General features: G+C 38.2%; 1 protein-coding gene across 2 annotated transcripts in view; it reads right to left on the bottom strand.

The window, feature by feature from the left end:
• Nucleotides 1-19,361, bottom strand: part of ipo11 (importin 11) — a 122,376-nt gene that overhangs the window by 10,521 nt on the left and 92,494 nt on the right. The window contains exon 30 of one of the 2 annotated variants that reach the window (XM_044196092.1): nt 8,393-9,785. The exons of the other annotated variant lie outside the window; for it this stretch is intronic. Coding sequence (XP_044052027.1) covers nt 9,780-9,785 — 6 coding nt within the window. The 3' untranslated portion in view covers nt 8,393-9,779. Of the gene's footprint in view, nt 1-8,392; nt 9,786-19,361 lie in introns of those variants that run through there. 2 annotated transcript variants of the gene reach the window in all.

The following is a 19,361-nucleotide window of genomic DNA, read 5'->3' as shown; positions in this document are numbered from 1 at the left end:
AGTGTATTTTTTTTTTTTTTTTTTTGTTATCACTATATTTATGATACATATGTATGATTCCAGTGAATGTTAGGGCTGCTTGACGTCATTGATGACATTGAAACTGAAAATGCATCAAAATTTTAAACCAACGCATGGTTTTTCTTCAATATCACTACATAATTTATGCTTCATAATGACATATTTGACATTATTTGTGCTTTAGAACGTAATCGCTGTGAAACTATCAGAAAATAACACTGATTCATACCGGCGCTCCCTCTCCTCATTCACTATCTAGGTCGCTCTACCACCGCTGTCTCTCGTCTCTCTCTCAAAAAAATAAACACAAGCCAAAGGAAGCTTCTTGGTTTTGCTATTTTTCATCAAAGACTGCAAGCCAGACACAGACTTCGAAGCTGGGTACACAAAGTAAACCAAGCGAGGATACAACTGGGACTAGTTGAACTTGCCAGGATAGCGCCTGGCTTCAGTGATATTTCAGGCTGACTGTAGAGCAGTGTGAACACCTGATTGGCCACCGCAGTGTGACGTCGGGTTGCGTTTCTGAAACCACAGTGTTGTCTATTCATTAGTAAGGAGAGCTTTTTAATATCTTTTGTCCTTGTAGCTGTTTCATACACTCAAAGTTCTCTGCCTGCTACCTTAGAAATGCCATTGAATAAGTGTTTGAGAAAATGTTTAGGTTATTTTACGTTGACTGATGGTGCCAGTGTGTGTATTTATGTGTGTTGCCAGTTCAAACGTACAGTTTTGGTGGAAAATGTATCGTTTAATCTATTAATCAGTAAAATAGTCGCTATATTAATTGATAGAAAAATTGACGTTAGTGGCAGCCCTAGTGGATATACATTGTTGAACTGATTAATGAAGGATTATCATAGATATATTGGCTAAACAGGCACACATGTACTTGATTACTATTTAAAGATGGATTTTTATAGAGTACAGCTACACAAAATGTGGTGCTTTGTTTTTCTCCTGGCATTTTTAGATGCAAAGCCTCTCTATGAGCCATAGATGAAACTCACTCACTCACTCACAGATCACTAGGTCACAAGATTAGCTAGGCACACTCCAATATGTTGTTTGAAGTCATGTGATTATGATGATGCTCGAAATTCAGAATGAGGCAGGAAGTGAAAGGCAGAGTGGACGCGATGGAAGAAAGCCCGTACTTTGCTAGTTATTGTTTACTCATCGTGTTGTCCTAGTCAACATGTATGTGAAATCTGGAATCGCCCAATTAATTCTTAAATTATGGCTAAAAACCTATTTTGAGATCACAATGACCTCTGAGTCATGTCACCTATTCAATGTCATGTCACTGAAGTTGACCTTTGACCTTTTGGGTAAAAATGTCATCACTTCATCGCTGTAACCCATTAAACATCTGTGTGAAATTTTGTCTTAATTACTGCATCAATTCTTGCGTCATGGCTAAAAATGTGTTTGTCAAGGTCATTTTGAGGTCACAAAGTCATTGTCCAACCAACTGTGTTCAGTTCTTGAGTTGGCCAAAAACGTGTTTTGTGAGGTCACAGTGACCTTGACCTTTGACAACCAAATTGTAATCAGTTCATCCTTGTGTTCAAGTGGATGTTTGTACCAATTTAATAAGTGTAAGTCTGACTTGATCAGTATTTCACGAGTTATTCAGAAATCACACGTGAGCCTCTTTGTAGAACTTTAGAGGCACGACTGTCTGATTATAAACATTAAAGAATAAGGGATGCAAAGGATTGTTTGTATGCGTGTATGCCAGTATTTATGGAAGCATATGTGAATGTGTGGCTAATGGATATTATGCATGAGAGACAAAGTCTCTCTACATGTGTGTATGTCTTGGCAGAGCTACACTAGCCTGGTGGGAATGGGCCTGCTGAATATTAGAGTCTGACACTAATCCTATTACCTCAGGCTTCTTCTGCTCCAACTTTAGCAAATACCATCTACTGTTGTACCCACATCCACTGCCCTGATTGAAGGACATATACATACTGAAAAAAAAAAAAAAAAATCAAATTTTTACATTTTAAATGCAAAAGAGATTACAAAACATCTCCTGGCCACAGACATTCCAACCTGATGCAGATCTTAAAGCATAACTTCATATTTACGATTGCTAATGCAAACTCTGATGATTTGTTATTCACGTTCAGATAGAGAGCAATTCATTTTCAACATTGTCCTGCCCACCACAGGCTTTTTTGCTCATAAAACAGAAACTTACTGTACAGTTTCTTGGTTAAGGAACCTCTTACCCTGGGACCAGTCAGTCTTTTTCTCTGCTCCGCCAAGTTTTCTCTCCTTCTTATAAAATGCTAGCCTGGGAACCAGACAAATCTGCCGAGCACATGTTTAATTTGGTTTGGTCTGGACGTACGTTTGGTCTGTGCCCATTGATAACATCCCTTGAAAATCAAACATAGGTTCCAGATAATTTGCAAATTAGTCTTGTGATGCCACACTTACACATACAGTGGTGTGAAAAAGTGTTTGCCCCCTTCCTACTTTTTTGCATTTTCGTCAAACTTAAATATTTCAGATCATCAAACAAATTTAAATATTAGTCAAAGATAACACAAGTAAACACAAAATGCAGTTTTTAAATGAAGGTTGTTATTAAGAGAAAACAACATCCAAACCTACATGGCCCTGTGTGAAATAGTGATTGACCCCTAAACCTAATAAGTGGTTGGGCCACCCTTAGCAGCAACAACTGCAATCAAGCGATAACTTGCAATGAGACTTTTACAGCGCTGTGGAGGAATTTTGGCCCACTCATCTTTACAGAATTGTTGTAATTCAGCCATATTGGAGGGTTTTCGAGCAAGAATTGCCTTTTTAAGGTCATGCCACAGCATCTCAATAGGATTCAGATGAGGACTTTGACTAAGCCACGCCAAAGTCTTCATTTTCTTCTTCAGCCATTCAGAGGTGGACTTGCTGGTGTGTTTTGGATCATTGTCCTGCTGCAGAACCCAAGTTCGCTTCAGCTTTAGGTCACAAAGAGATGGCCGGACATTCTCCTTCAGGAGTTTTTGGTACACAACAGAATTCATGGTTCCATTTATCACAGCAAGTCTTCCAGGTCCTGAAACAGCGAAACAGCCCCAGACCATCACACTACCACCACCATATTTTACTGTTGGTATGATGTTCTTTTTCTGAAATGCGGTGTTACTTTTACGCCAGATGTAATGGGACACACACCTTCCAAAAAGTTCAACTTTTGTCTCGTCAGTCCACAGAGTATTTTCCCAAAAGTCTTGGGGATCATCAAGATGTTTTCTGGCAAAAATGAGACGAGCCTTAATGTTCTTTTTGCTCAGCAGTAGTTTTCGTCTTGGAACTCTGCCATGCAGGCCATTTTTGCCCAGTCTCTTTCTTATGGTGGAGTCATGAACACTGACCTTAACTGAGGCAAGTGAGGCCTGCAGTTCTTTGGATGTTGTTGTGGGGTCTTTTGTGACCTGGATGAGTCGTCGCTGCACTCTTGGGGTAATTTTGGAGTCCCAAAGCTTTATAAATGGCTTTATAACCTTTTCCAGACTGATAGATGAACTGAATTTCTTCTGATCTCAGCATGATGTCTGGCTTTTGAAGATCTTTTGGTCTACTTCACTTTGTCAGGCAGGTCCTATTTATGTGATTTCTTGATTTAGAACAGGTGTGACAGTAATCAGGCCTGGGTGTGGCTAAAGAAATGGAAATGAGGTGTGATAAACCACAGTTATGTTTTAACAGGTTGGGCAATCACTATTTCACACAGGGCCATGTAGGTTTGGATTTTGTTTTCTCTTAATAATAACAACCTTCATTTAAAAACTGCATTTTGTGTTTACTTGTGTTATCTTTGACTAATATTTAAATTTGTTTGATGATCTGAAATATTTAAGTGTGACAAACATGCAAAATAAAAAAAGAAGTCAGGAAGGGGGCAAACACTTTTTCACACCACTGTACATACATACATACATGCACAGGAACTGTTAGGAAGGTATGGCATTAATAGTGTGACACCCGTTTATCCAGAATGCATGCTGAAATCAACATTTCACACAAACTGCCCAGTGGAGGACTACTGCACAAAATCAAATAAATTCACAAGAGATACCAGATGATCTCACTGATTAACGCTCTCTCGACCAGAAAGAAAAATAACGGGGCAAGAAATATTTAAAAATCTAAGGTAAGCACTGTACTTAAAAAAAACAAAACAACAACAACAAAAAACTCAAGCAGTACGTCATTACTGTTTTGGTCTATGAACACTTCAAAAGAAATTATGATTATCATACAAGAAAATATGGTTATAATAATTTGAGAAATGCTCTGAATATGCAGATTCTGATATCAATGAGGCCTTCTATGCCGCAATTTAGTAACTTGCTGTTAGTCTCCAAGGCCTAGCTGAGGTAACCCTGATGATATCACTGGGGTCATTTCTTCAGACTTGACAAAAGTCCTCCAGAGCCACAGAAGACATTATACAGCTGTTTTCACAGGCTGTGTAGTACTCCTCATGAATAGTAAACTGATCTTAATCTGTGAAACTGGTGGAGTTCCCCTTTATAATTATTCTAAATTACAAGAAGCACCGTTAACTTCATGACCACAATACAGGGCTTCTAAATTGTCCCAATTAAAACTTAGATTAACATTTCTTAGTCCATCATTTAAAGGATTGCAATTTAAACAAATTTGGCTTCACAGACTTGTTTTTGGCAAATTAAATTGTGTGTGTCTGTGTATGTGACTAAGCCTCTGTGGGTAATTCAGACTGCCTAAGAGGAATGTGTGTTTTTCTATTAAAAAAAAGGTAGTCAGGGAGAGCAGTGCTTTGCAGTGACGTATTGATGTAAATACCCTATCTGATCAATACAGTCAGGACAGTCTAATGACTGTCTAGACCAAATCAGTGGCTTAGCTCATCTGGGCATGAGGAAGAGGTTTAAAAGTACACACTGAGAGGTGTAACGTGTAAAGTATTTTAATGTGTAAACAACATTTTCAAATGTATTCACATTAGTGTGGACATGGCCTAAATAAGCAAAGAGGGTTCTAAGCTGCACTGACCAAATAAAAGAGAAACCAAACAAATTGAGACAGAACAGTGAGCTGAGAGATAAGGTCATGTACATTCATCAGTGTTATTATATTCAGGGACAAAGATTGATCAACCATACAAAAAATAGACAGCACATTAAATAGTCATCAAGAGAGACACACAAGTGGAATTTAAAAAGTATAAGACAGGAGAGGTCGGAGCATCATAGAGAAACAAGGACAAGAACAGAGAAAGAGAGAGACAGAGAGAGATTGCGTAAACTGTCGCCCCCAAACATGGACAAACACACACCTCTCTTTCCGTTTCATTAGTTCATGGTCTCAGGACTTAGAGGGAGGATTAGAACTTGATTGCAGTCATTTTCCTCACTAAATGAGGCAGCACAAATTGTAATACCCTAATTACTATTACATTAGAGGGCGTAAATATAAGACCCCTTTAGCAGTCTGTAATAAGGGTGCATATCACCAATCACATACGGTACCTTTAAGTGTAGGAGTGTGCACATGCATGTACACACATATGCACACAAGTACATATAAAAAAAATGGGGGAAGCTGGGAAGAGCTTCAAATCTGCCTTGAGCAGGCCACCCTCAAAAAGTGAGTATTGGTGTTGAGAAGGACGACAGCTAGGGAGGCCACCAGGAGGTCTACAGCAACTCTGAAGAAGTTGCATGGTTTGCCAAAAGGAGTGCAGGCAAAGTGAAAGAAGGTGCTATGGTCTGATTAGATAAAAACTCAGCATTTTACTCATAATCCTAAACAGAATTATTGCAGAATCGCCATGTTGCCAAAATCACTCAATATTCATGCATATTCCAAAAGTATGACAATCATAACATAAAGACATAAGGCAAGTAAGCTATATTAGCAAGATTTACATGTCCACATGTTCTGAACCATGTGCTAGGAAAATTACTGTCTATACTAATATGCATCATAAGCATAAATCATTCAAAGCTAGAATTTCGGAACTAATAATAAATCAGGTAATATTCATACTAACAATATTTGGTGGTCTAATATTAGCTAATAGGGGGCTTGACTCACATTTGTGCATGAAAGCACACAACTACTTCTTACCCATGGAAAATGCGCAGAATGGCAAAGGATCCTGCCTTAAGGAGTATGACATCATAAACTACGGCAAGTGTGCTAGGACCAAACTCATAAAAGCTCACAACTGCAAAGGGGGCTTGACAACACTAAGAAGAGTGGAAACAGAACACAGTCGACTTTCCTACTACTACAGAATATTTAATATAGGCCTTGTATCTACACGGTGAAGCTTGGTGGTGGCAGCATAATGCTGTGCTTGTGACGGTAGAGGGTTAAATGACTGTAGCAAAATACAGACGCAAAACACCAAGCTACAAAGTACGTAATGTAATGAAATGTCATGCCAAAGCATTTTGCGCTAAAAATGTGACAATACTCATGTTACAGGTGAAAAACTGATCTCCTTATCAACTAAATCTGTTAATGGTTATGTGAACTGCGCAGGGTGGGAAGCTTTTTTCAAAGTCGGAGCATCTGTGTTCTCCTCTCTCCAAGATAAATAGGAAGCTGCAATTCGAAAGTCAAGTGAATGTTTATTATACTTTGACTGTTGGAGTGTTTTTTCAGTCCATGTCTACAGGTCAGAAGCAGTCAACAGATATAACCCCAGATCTTACATTAGTTGTGTTAACAAGCAGTAACTGCTCAGGCTTATTTTCCAAACTTACCGCTTTCCTCTGCTTTATTGCTCAAGTTGACACAAACAGTTAAAGCAGACTTTTCTTTGCCTCAATTTGCAGTGCCTAGAGTGGATTTGCTTATGGTCGTCTCTGTTCACATCTTTTCATTAACAATTCCATTCCTTTTCACTGTAAAATGCAACTGAATAGCCTAATTCATCGAATTTGCTTCAGTAACTGGGGCTTGTTTTTTTGTTTTTTTTTAAGAATGTTAGTCCAAAAACACAAAAGGTGAATTTGTTCATTATGCCCTGAAATGGATGAGAAAAACTATTAAACTAAAACTAAACACGGTGAAACTGTAAACGGTGAAAATTTTATTCCTATAATTCATACAGATTTTTCATAGAGCCCAGTGTTATCACCTGAATTGAATTGTATCCATACTGTAAACAATAAAATATGAGTCCAAGGAAGTTGCCTATGTTTATAAGAATTACTACAGTGGCCGACAAGGGCAAACGCACTGCAACTTAAGAAAACACATTCAAAGAGACAAAACAAGCAAATTAAGAAACCATCTTCATTAATTTGACAACACCTGCGCAGCATTTAGTAAACACGCTGCAAATACACACAAAACAACCAAATACACAAATGCGCTGCATATAGGTCTAGGTCACCTCGCAAGAACTTGCAGAGCAAAGTGGAATTCTATAAGTAATATTAATGATCTGTGAGGTGATTTAGTGGTTATGACAGATATTGACCTAGGAAATGCTATCTATGAGCACTTGGTCACTCCAAGATTCATAACAGGCTAAAGTCCATCTGTCATCACTGATGAACCTGGTTATTATCTCTGATTAACAATAGTTTTCCAGCATTTTTTTCAAATTCCTTCAAAGTTACGGTAATTTTCAAAAATGCTTTACAAACTTTTTCTTTGAATCTTCGTGCTCCTGCGTTGTAAGTGCACACTGCAGATCAGACTGTGCATGTGCAAAGTGGAGAAAGTACAAAACAAATTAACAGAAAAACAATGAACGTGTTTTGTCTATTTGCATGTATTTTCTTAAGCTGCAGCACGTTTGCCTTTGTTGGCCACCGTAGATTGTAAATATATTTATGCATCAGTGTACATGGATTAAGTGTCTGTCAATATACATTAAAATGAATATGTGGAGTCCTCAGCTCCATGATTCTTGAAACTGCTTAACTTTAAATCATTTTCTCAGTGATTCCATGCAGGACATTAAGTTAGCTTCTTTAGTTTTGTTCCCTTAAAATTGCATCAAAAAGAAACAAAATGAGTTTGAGGATGACAAGGGCTACAATGTAAGAACCAGTAGGATGGTCTTAACTGTTTGTAATAAATAAAGGCCTATAAAGAATTCTGGCAATTTAAAACAACTGTTTTTTGACTTGGAGGATTCTTGCAACTGGGGCTTTGAGTGACAAGCTGGGTCAAACAGTGAAATGCCATCTGGTAGGCACTGAAAGACCAATTTCTGCATTTGTAAGATGGGACTCAGGAATGGCAGGATGCAGTAAGCAACGTTTGCAGTTTGGAACTTTTTAAAATGTCATAGTTACAATGAGGGAATGCACAGCAAAAAGAAAGCACTGAGACCGAGGAGGAGTACCCTAATAACAAAGGAACATTTTTATTTCTTCGTGATATAAATGTGATACAAACAGTAAACTGAAGATTTATTATTATTAATTTCAATAGATGAGTGTAATAATGCCTTTTGTGATACACTGAAACAACAAAGACGAAGACAATGTCTTTTTTTTATTTTTACACTACCACTGGGGGTGCCCAGTTGTAGGGCTTTCAGAGGACACAATCTGCAAATGAATAACCTACTAATTCTTTTGGAGAAGGACTTCCATGGTCTGAATCAACTCAGCAATTTGGAATACTTAATTACGCAATGCTATGCATTTCATTTTATTAATTAGTACTGAAATAAGAATGTGCCCTTACATGTAGTGCATATAAAGTTCAACCACAACAAGTGCTATCAAAAGATTGCCTCATTGTTTCAGTGAATTAACATTTAGTGCCAATTTTCATTAAGGCTTGTGATCCTCTGGGAAAGCATGTAGACCATGAGGAAGGAAATGCATTCAACATGTTTGTTAGGCCTAAAGGATACAGTACACCCAATACATTATGTAAACGTAACATAACGTTTATTTACAAGAAAACTTAACAGGGTCCCTTCAAAATGTGGATGGAAACTTTGGTTGTGATGTGTTAAGGAAATTTACAGTAACACCAGTAGGGTTTGCTCTATCTGATTTAAATCAATATTTCCATTCTGAAATTAGAGTTTTTATTTATTGAAACAGTGACAAAAATAAATAGGAATAGATATGTTTAAATCAATTCATTTTTGCTACTTTTTAAATAGAGAGACAAATTGATTATTGCAGGTAAAGAATTAAGATTAGTATTCAAGTGGTGCTTTCAGACCAATTCCCTTCTTTTGGCAATACCACTGAGATATCTTCTTTGTTATTCTGCCAGCTCATTTCCAAGAGAATCGTATTGCATTTGTCAGTGATATATAAATGAGATAGCTTAGTAAAACATGACTTAATGATACAAACAGAAACTCCTTCAACAACTGACTATATTTTGGTACAACAGTCCATGAGTCAGTCCCGGTAAAATCTGAACAACTAGTGCTGTAGGCTTTCTGGGGTCTATTTCAGGTCAAAGAAAAATCGCATTGAGGATTCCAAAATGCTGGTGAGCAAACACTCCATGTCAAATAGAGAACGGGTCCAAGTCTCATAGGCTTGCTCAAATATTGCCAAATCTCAAGTCATGACACAGACTGAGAAATACCCTGAACTAATAAATGTGACTGCTTTCATGCAGTCAATCTGAACATTAAAAAAGACTTCTGGAATGTAATGTTAGTGCAACATATTGAGAAGGGGCATTTCCAGTGCAGCATACTGTGTTCGGTGACTGTTGCTAGCTGTAAAATACACCTGTGGTCTCTCTTAACACTAGAAAAAACAAAGAACAACAACAACAACAAAAAAAGATGTCAACTTCATGTACAAACTCAAGTGAGCAACAGTCAGTCTAACTTATTTTCATTATTTACTGTCATGACCAATTTGATGCTTAATCTACAAAGTTGAGCTAAAAGTTTTGGTTGCCTGCAAACTATGCAGTGAGAATTTGCTACATTGTGCTGGACACGTCTGTGGGCTTTCTGCTTCAACAGAATCTGTTGTGCGAGTGCCAGCCTTACACTTGTAGCTCAATACTAAACAAATTATATTAATGGACCAGTTTATTACCAATATCAATACCAGCTTCATCCATAATGGCAGGATGGTTTTGCAAATAGCATCAAGAGAACATTGCATGTTTGGAATGCCTCTTCAGACAATACTGCTGAACTGCCAAGGACATGTACTGTAGATCAACATTTGCTCTCAGTCAATCAAGTTTAATGCTTTATTCGATTAACAAATCCACTTGTCTTGAGCGAAGACCAATAAGTCAATCATTTTTTCACTTGTCTGACAAGCCCTGAATTTGAGTGAATAGGGCTAAGGGTGAGAACCTGCAACCAATCAAAATTAGAGATTGGTTTTGACTGTAATGAGCCACATGCAGAATGAATAAGCTTCACAGTGGTAATTAAGATGTATTAAAATCAATTTAACAACTGAAATGTCAGACCAAAGATCAACTTCTCTCATTACTCGAATCAGACTAATTAACTCCCCATAAATCCAAAGAGATGACAGGTGAAAATACTAAATGCACTTTTGGCTGCGTCATCATCTGATCTGCACAGCTGCAACATCAACACAAAGACAGGCAGAGATGTAAATGGATTCTAGCAATCCCTGTGGTGCATGCTTTATATTTAATATCTAGCTGCTCTTTATAACAGCAGGTTGCAGTCTTGTTGAGATCATTGACTGTATATAAAGATGGACGACATGTCAGTTCTCCAAAAGTGAAGCCAAAACATCTCGATCGCCCCCTGGTGGCTGGCTGCAGTATAGGTCATAAACCCCTCCCCCTCGATGTTAGCGGATGGGACATGAGTCAAAATAAAAAAATAAAAATACACGTCAAATAAATTTTTTCCAAAGATGGTTTCTGTCATTTTAGGTCGTTCGAATCACGCTGATGTATGTTCAAAGGTTAATTTTTTCTGATAAGTTTGGTTTTAATTAGTTATTTGATGCTATAAATAAGTCACGTCGTGATTGACAGCTGAGCCCTGCTCGCAATTGAGTCGGCCCGGGGACCTTGATACTGTGGCTCCAACCCTGATCACTACTGCGCAGTCTCTGGCTCCAAATGACATCACCGCAAGTTGGCAGGGTCCATATTCGCATTCATTTTTGTACAGTGGGAGAAGTGGAGACGCATTGTCTATCTTTATATACTGTCTATGGTTGAGATGCCTCTATGTAAAAGCGTAATCACTATAGCAACACTAATGATAAATCCTGCACACCCTCACAGGCGTTGTCATTTATTCTGTCTGATTAGACCTCTGCTCAGGTTGAAGAAGGACGGAGCTATGATGGAATTATGTGAGCTCGCTGGACTCCATGTACTACTAAGAATGATAAAGGTGTCATTTGTCCTGCATGTCAGATATATTGACATGTCAAGGCAGGAAAAGCACAGGTGTATTTCATAACATTACTGATGGCTGCACTGCACTTAGAGGAGGCCTTGGTATTGTGCGTGTTGGCATACTGGAATAGCTTACTTAATAGAACAGAGCCATTGTTAATGTTATTAAATACACATGTGCTTTTCCTGCTATGACAAGTCAAAATGTCTGCAAAATGTCTATATATCACCATGAAGAAGAAAAAAAACCCCAAACAAACAAAACAAAAAAAGAGCTGGAACATACAATACTGCACCTAAATTGGTTACCTCCCTCCCTGTTCTCCCAGGAACACTCAGTTGAAGACAACTCAACGGAGTGTCCCTTTAGAGCAGAATTCAATCTAACTCTACTGACACAGCCATTTAAAAAAGGTACAATGCCAGCCTAAAACCTTTATAATTGAGATACAGGCTTGAGGCCCTTCAATGTCCATCCATGTAATATACAGTATCTCTAAGTGACCCTCCTAGCATACTGTACTTAATTTTTGGTTAATTCAAAAAGTGGAAAATTGCAACATATTTGCAATCCTGCCACACCCTAAAAACCTAGAACTCCCAGTACTCTCATTGATAAATGGTTGTAAAGCTGAGAAGCAACAGAGATGGAAACTAATTTTGATAGCTCTGTATGCCTTAGGCAGCACAAAGGAGAATCTTTATATCTTGTGCAGCCAAATAACAGTCAGGGAGGTCTGTTATTCAGCAAAACCAAATTATGCTGACACTGATGGTCTGTTTGAGACTAGGAGCAATAATAAAGCAAGAATGGCAAGTCTACATTACTAATGCTTTGTGTGGCCCAGAGTGAATTGATAACACATTGAAACTCATTTCCTATAAATATATACCTCAAGAGGACCTCTGGAGTCAGTTTGTTGTTCATTAAAATGAAATAATGAAAAACTGTTGAATGACAAAAACTATTCACTTTGTGCAATGACAGCCACTAGGTAATAATGTAATAGGTATCATTTCCTTTCTTAAACATTAAAGCATGCACATTTAATGGAATTGTCATTTAAGGGAACTAAAACATCCTTATTGCTAATCTATACAAAATAATGAAAATTAAGGGACAATTTCATGGCTAATTGATAAGTGCTGGAAAAATGTTGAGCAATAACAGCCATGGGGCAACAATGTAATAGGTATAATTTCTTTATCATCCTTTTCTCAAATTTCAAAGCATGCACATTTAATGGGACACCCTTTCAAAGTCCCATTCCATCAGCAAAAGTTTTACTGGAGGCAGTCCTCTGATTGGAATTTTTACTTAAGCCCCATTTGAATTACAGGGGGAGGTGGGCGAATATTTGCTATGCTCCATCCTCCACATGCTTAGATTTTTAGCAATTCTGATTCTTACCAAAATCTAGTTAAAATTCTTGTTAATTTAAAAGAAAGTAAAATACGGTGAAAGCAAATACAGTATCTACTACATTTTCTGAGGATTAAGGCAACAGAGAAATGGTAATTTGTCATGAATCATTAAGTATTTTAAGTATAAGTTAAAATAAAGAAAAATCTAAGTTGAATATTTGCTGTCCTACACTTGAATTTGATGCCCTAACGTTAGCTAATTCTGAGGCACTTTTACCACAAGTGGGAACAATGAAAACTGTTATTCTTGTACTACAATGCAGTCTTCCTCCCTTGTATGAAATGTATTTTTCTGTCGTTTTTTGAAACATCTTTTACATCAACATTAACCTTGCTAAAATGGCCCTGAAAGTTCTTTATTCAGACAGAAAAATGGTTTACAGTATCTCCAGCTTTCTTTCTGCATATCATTAAGTCAGCACATGGGACAGTGCACAGCACATTCATAAACGTGATTTAACAATGATTTGACTCAATCTCTCTGTTACAAGAACACACACTTCTTCCTGTAACTCTGGAGTTACAGGAGTTTTTAGTCTGAGCTGCAGCCAATGTCTGCTGTTTTCAGAATCACCATATGAGTACAGAGACTTTTTTTTTTGTTGAATTCAAATTTTGCAAGATTAAATCTGAAAACAACTGTTCTAACTGTGAGCCTAATGTTTATTATACTATCATATGTATGCACTATTACCAATACCAATCGCAGAAAGATGCACATCTGAAAACTAACTCATTAGCCTAATTGCCTGGAACAAAAAACTCATCAGTTACACATCCTGAGTAAATGCTATAATTGGCTAAACCATTCTGTTCAAATAACTCGAAACTGCATTAAACAATAAACAGAGTACACCAAATAGGGCTTTAAAATGAGGATATGCAGTTGGTCTGCACCTGGGATGCTGCAATAAAGCTGTTACATAATAAACCATAAGAAGTAATGTGTCTGATTGGCATGAAGTTTAATGCCAAGATGTGGCATTAAAGAGTGACTTTTGTCATTAGGTCAGTGGAAAAGAAAAGAGGAAAAGCGATTACAGTAACAAAAGTGTGAACTCCTAAGGGGGACCTGATGGTGATCAGTAGAAGTACTCACTCAAATAAAATCATATTTTATAAAGTAGATTTGTGTATGGTGGCTATTGCAATGGTACAACTTCAACCATGGTGGGTTGGGTATAGGAAGCATCAAAGATAGGAAGCATCTGAGTAAGAGAGTAATGTATAAAGAGAAAGAGAGAGAGACTACATCACCCCTGCTGCTTGTCAGTCTTTACGGCAGCATTGCGGGATCTCTGTGTAAAAAAAGGGCTACTGAGTCAAGGCAATTGCAAGCTGAAAGCAGTTGCAAGTGTGGTTACACTTTTCAAAACTCGAGGCAGAAAACACTCACTGCATAAGATGGCCAGGGCAACACGTCTAACCTGAGGAACACCTGGTCAAACACAAAATATATCTAAAAGCTGAAGAAGGTAGCCTACCGTGTTTGATAGTGTGCACGCCTGCAGCCAGCAGGAAGAAGTTAACTTACCCTCCACGGATGACTAAACTTTAAGTGAGGCAGTGAGTTAAAATAAATAACAATGTTGACATTGAGAAGTTTGGACTTATTTTTTACAACTGAAATTACATTTTTGTTATTACAGAGAGAATAAAGTATGGAAAAAAAGGTATTGCTGGGTACTGGTACCGAATTTCAGGTACTTCATTTGTGCTGCTCAAAGCATTGAAAATTGACAAGAAAAAATCAACAGCAAAGTGACTTTCTAAAAACAACATTCTGCTTCTGCAGGATAATTTCCGTACCTTGCTGTCAACAGTTTTCAAAATTTAGTTTTGTTAACATTTAACATGAAAGAGTTCCCAATGGAAATAATTTACAGCAAGGTATGTAGATCCCTCGTAAGCTGAACATGGTATTTGGAATGACATGCTGCTTGTGTGTGTTTAAAAATAGTGCAAAAAAATAAATAAAAAAATAAAAAAATTACACTTTCCTACGTCATGATGGGGTGACACGGGTAGTTTTGAAGGCCAATTTCTCAATACACCAGGAAAACAAACAAACTAAAAAACTAAAACTAAAGGCGTGAGGGACACGACTGGATGTTTATAATTGCTAGTTTCAAATCTCCCCATCTGAAACCTGCCTTCTAGCTTACACGTAAGTAGCAAAAAGTATGATGCAGTACAATAGCTTGTATTGTGGCTATGATTCAATACATGATACCATATTTGGCCTCTATCACTATTCAGTGATCAGGTTTAGCAACCCTCCCCCTCATTATATCCCAGTTTTTCCTGCACTATTGTGTGTAATACGGTACCTTCGGCTTCTATTTTTATGTTGGAGTCTAATCAGTCATTGGCAGCTACTGACACAAATGCAGCACAATAACCTGAATGTGTGTTGTGCATGTACATTAGTGTGTAGTAAAAAAAAATAAAATCAAAAAAGAGAGAATAAGCTCGAGTGGGTGTGTGCCACCACAGCACAACAGACAGAGCCCATGTCATTAGTACCCAGTGGAGAAAGTCTTTGATGTTGCCTATCCTTCTTCTTGTTTGATGGTGCTGGCCTTGTAGATGAAGCACAAGAATCAAATGATACATTATGTACCGAGGCCCAAACACAGCATCAGTTAGCTTAGTCTAGTTGCCTGGAACACTCAGATCAAAGTGAGGGACCCTTACAAATCCTAGACAAGATAGAGTGGAACAGTCAACAGCTTCCAAAACACAAAACAAACGCCCACTTCATGCGCAGAAAAACACAACAAGACAAATTTAGGGACAAATCAGAAGACGGCAACAGTGGTGAGGCTGCCTCTCCTCCCATAGGAACAATAAATCTTAGAGCTGCACCCATGAAGACAAGCTTTGAATGGAATGATAGATCGAGACGAACAGTGAGCTATTCAGGACATCCTAAGATAAACCAAACCCAGATATTTAAAGGTTGACCATTTAGATCATTTTTTTTAAGAATAATTATTGAATGTTTTGTACCCTGCCCAGAGAATCTGAACACACAAACTATAGAGTTGACAAATGTCATTCATAGTGTCTGAATGAAACTACATATATAATAATGAAGACATACTAACAAATACCACACTTAACTTAATGTACATATTATCCAAACATCAAGTCCATTTCTTAAATGTCTAGTCTATATAATCAGCATAATCAATATTAGGACATCACAGTACCAAGAAAATTTAGAGTCATTTTTATGGACAGTCAAAGATGGTGCTTACTCACAAATGCATGCATACAAACATACATCTGACACACTGACACCACAGGAATTCAATAGGCTTTCAAAGTTAGCAGCCATTTCCTTCTTCTTCCATTCTTTTTTTCTCCCATCCTCTGCACCAGCGACAACAGTTAAGTGACCTTGTCATTCCTGGGCATGGAACCAAAAGGATGCTTTGCCCTCTACATAATATTTTATAAAACCTTTGATAACATATTTTGTTTGATTCAGAGGTTTCACTTGGATTGCAAATGATCTGGGGAACATTTCATATTGGACAATAAAACACTTTAAGAGTCATTAAAAGGTATGAGGAGTGTATAGTGTCTGTTATGTACAAATGCCAACAGAATGACAGTGGTAGAGTACCCACATTATCTAATACGCTTACTCTGAGTACAACATGGCCAGGTTCTAATGACTAGAACATTAACTCCACAGACTAGAATCTAGTTGACAGCAAGAAACAGGATGGCTATGTCTATGGACTGACACTCCCCCACAGACACAACGGAGAGCCTCTCGTAGAGCTGCTAGCCAGGCTACACAACAGGTACCCACACAGTGACTCTCTCAAAGGGCTGTAAATGTGCTTCTAGTGACAAAGCTCCACTGGACTCCCCGTCTTTCCAGCAGAGATACAGTAAGTCTGACAGCCCAAAAAAATAAGAAAGGAAGTAAAATAAAATACTTTTCCTACTCATAGACCAACACTGGAGAAACACTGGCTTGCATCAACAATGCTTTAGTGTTGTTTGTGTTTTTTCAATAATTCCGTGCACCAGCCAGGGAAATCCCTGTACCATTCCATAGTATTTTCAGCGACATCATCAAAATAATTTAGGATAAAACCTTCTTTATCATAAGACTGCCTATACTGCTGTATAATATTCTCATTGTTTTACTTTTCGGCATCACATGCGACACCTTTTAGGCAGTAAAGTGAATTAGAATCAATTACGAATGTAAACTGCTCATTTTCTTTCTGCCTTTGCAGTACAGAACAGCTTTAAAACCACTTATTTTCTAACATAGCCAGCAAAAGGGTCCATTTTAATTTCTGACAACAAAGTTCATGCATATGCAATAAGCTGTATTTGCAACTTTGAAAGTTAGAAGTCACAGCCTTTAAAGAGCTTTACCCTGTAAACATCCATCTTTGAGTCTATAAAAAAGGAACAAATTGTTTGCTACGGAGTTGTGAGCTGCAGTACAGTCACTGTCATCTTAAAAGCAAATTATCTGGCTGAGTGTCTTGTGACAGAAGCCAGACAAGGTAATAACTACCAATGGGGAAAAGGTCCCAGAGGTCAAACTGGACATAAAAGGAAAAATAAAAATAAAAATCACACACAGAGACTACAACACAACACTAAAAAGAGCTACTATAGGAACTGAACACTAGTGACAGAGTCGTGAGGAAAGTGTGTGATGTGAGGACCAGTGATCAATGATGATTCTCCTTTTTTCCTGTATTGTATCTTTTATGCAAGATTGCAGGTGCCCGCAAGGAAACAGCAAAATCTAATTCAACAAGACAAAACAGCATAATCATACAAATATCACCTGCAGGCAGAGAGACTGTGATGCGACTGCTTGATGAAGGGAGGCTACACAAGCAGAAGTGAGGAAGTAAGATAAGGACAGATGAAGGAAAACGCAAGCATGACTTTTTACTTTTTATCCGTCCAAGATACCGACAACATCCACGATCGATTAACTAGTGGACCATCTCCCCTTGCTCTACCCCTCCCATACAGGTATACTGACAATCACACATGCTCTGAAACACAGAGAGAAGAGACATTCGGTACCACATTGGTACCTCATTGACAACAAGCCTCCTCCACGCGCGTCTCACCTGCTGTTGTGAAAACAGAATTGCTGGTGAAAAAATCCAAAATGTGAGTTGTGTTTTTTTGGCGACTATAAAACATACTGCTGATGAAGAAAGTCAACAGAGCAGAAAGTCAAACTATGAACAGACAGATACAGTCTATATGTGTCTGTCCCTGTATGATACACAGAGAGAGAGAGAAACAGAAAGAGGCAGGGTGGGGCAAGCCGGTGTGTGTGTGTGCGTGCGTGTGTGCGCAGCGGTGAGCAGCAACAGACAGGTGAAGTTGTGATCAAACTATGTAACTGCAATATTATTTCTAATTACCTCAAACAGATCTTTGGCATTTTTGTAGTGCAATTTCTTGTAACTTATTGGCTGATATACACTGAAATGGATATATCTGCACAAGCACAAGCATATATAATATCTTATATATGCTGATTAGGCTTGGGCGGTATCTATTTTTTCGTACCTTCTTGACATTTCACCAGGGTATATGACGGTATTTGTGTAAAAACAAACAAACAAACAAAACACAACGTATAAGCCGAGCTGCTGGTGATAGTCATTGTAGTATGCCGGAGTGTTTCTATTTTAACCGCCGCAGCTTTTCTAGCCGCAATGGTTTAGCGGCCCAGCATCATCACACATGACATACTCAGCCAATCAAATCTGTGCATCGCGACTCGACTCAGCGAGTGAGATACACACACAGCCTGTGTGACACAGGGGAGATGAGATGAGTCAGTCAGAGAAATGAGGGAGCCAGAGAAGTAATTTCACATAGTGTGCTCTAAAAAGAGAAAAGTAGACAGCGAGAAGAGAGCTTTTAATCAAGAATGGACAGACTCTTACATGTTCATTCTTCCCACGGGCAGACCGTGGTGATTATTAAAAGAGTATATATATATATGTTGACTTTCTTCGTCAGCAGTATGTTTTTTATAAAGTCACCCAAAAAACACAACTCACATTTTGGACTTTTTCACCAACGAGTCAGTTTTCACAGCAGCTTGGTGAGCCGCGTGTGGAGGAGGCTTGTTGTTAATGACGTCGCCTATCAAAACGATCTAAACCACGTGGTACCAAATGACATTGGCACCAAGAGGTGCAGTTACAAGCTTTTAGTAAACAACGGTATAAGTAGGAGACTCTCTCTCTCTGTGTTTCTCTGCAGAGCATGTACGATTGTCAGTAGACTGCACAGGAGGGGTATAGCGGGGGGAGATTGTCAGTCATGTTGCCATTATCACAATATATATATCATATTAAAAATTATACAGGCATTATCGTGAGCGATATGATATGGCACACCCTAGCGCCACTAACGTTACGAGACAAAGCACAGAGCATCTTTTGAGCAAACATACCTGCTCCAATCCGAACTGAGCGCACTGTAAATAAACAATCTAGGAGCCAACATGATCGATCCACCAGAAA

This window comes from Siniperca chuatsi, linkage group LG5 (assembly GCF_020085105.1).
Source record: "Siniperca chuatsi isolate FFG_IHB_CAS linkage group LG5, ASM2008510v1, whole genome shotgun sequence".
In the NCBI taxonomy this organism is placed as follows: domain Eukaryota; kingdom Metazoa; phylum Chordata; class Actinopteri; order Centrarchiformes; family Sinipercidae; genus Siniperca; species Siniperca chuatsi.
The sequence above is the reverse complement of the archived record's forward strand: the minus strand, read 5'-3'. Positions and strand labels throughout refer to the sequence as shown.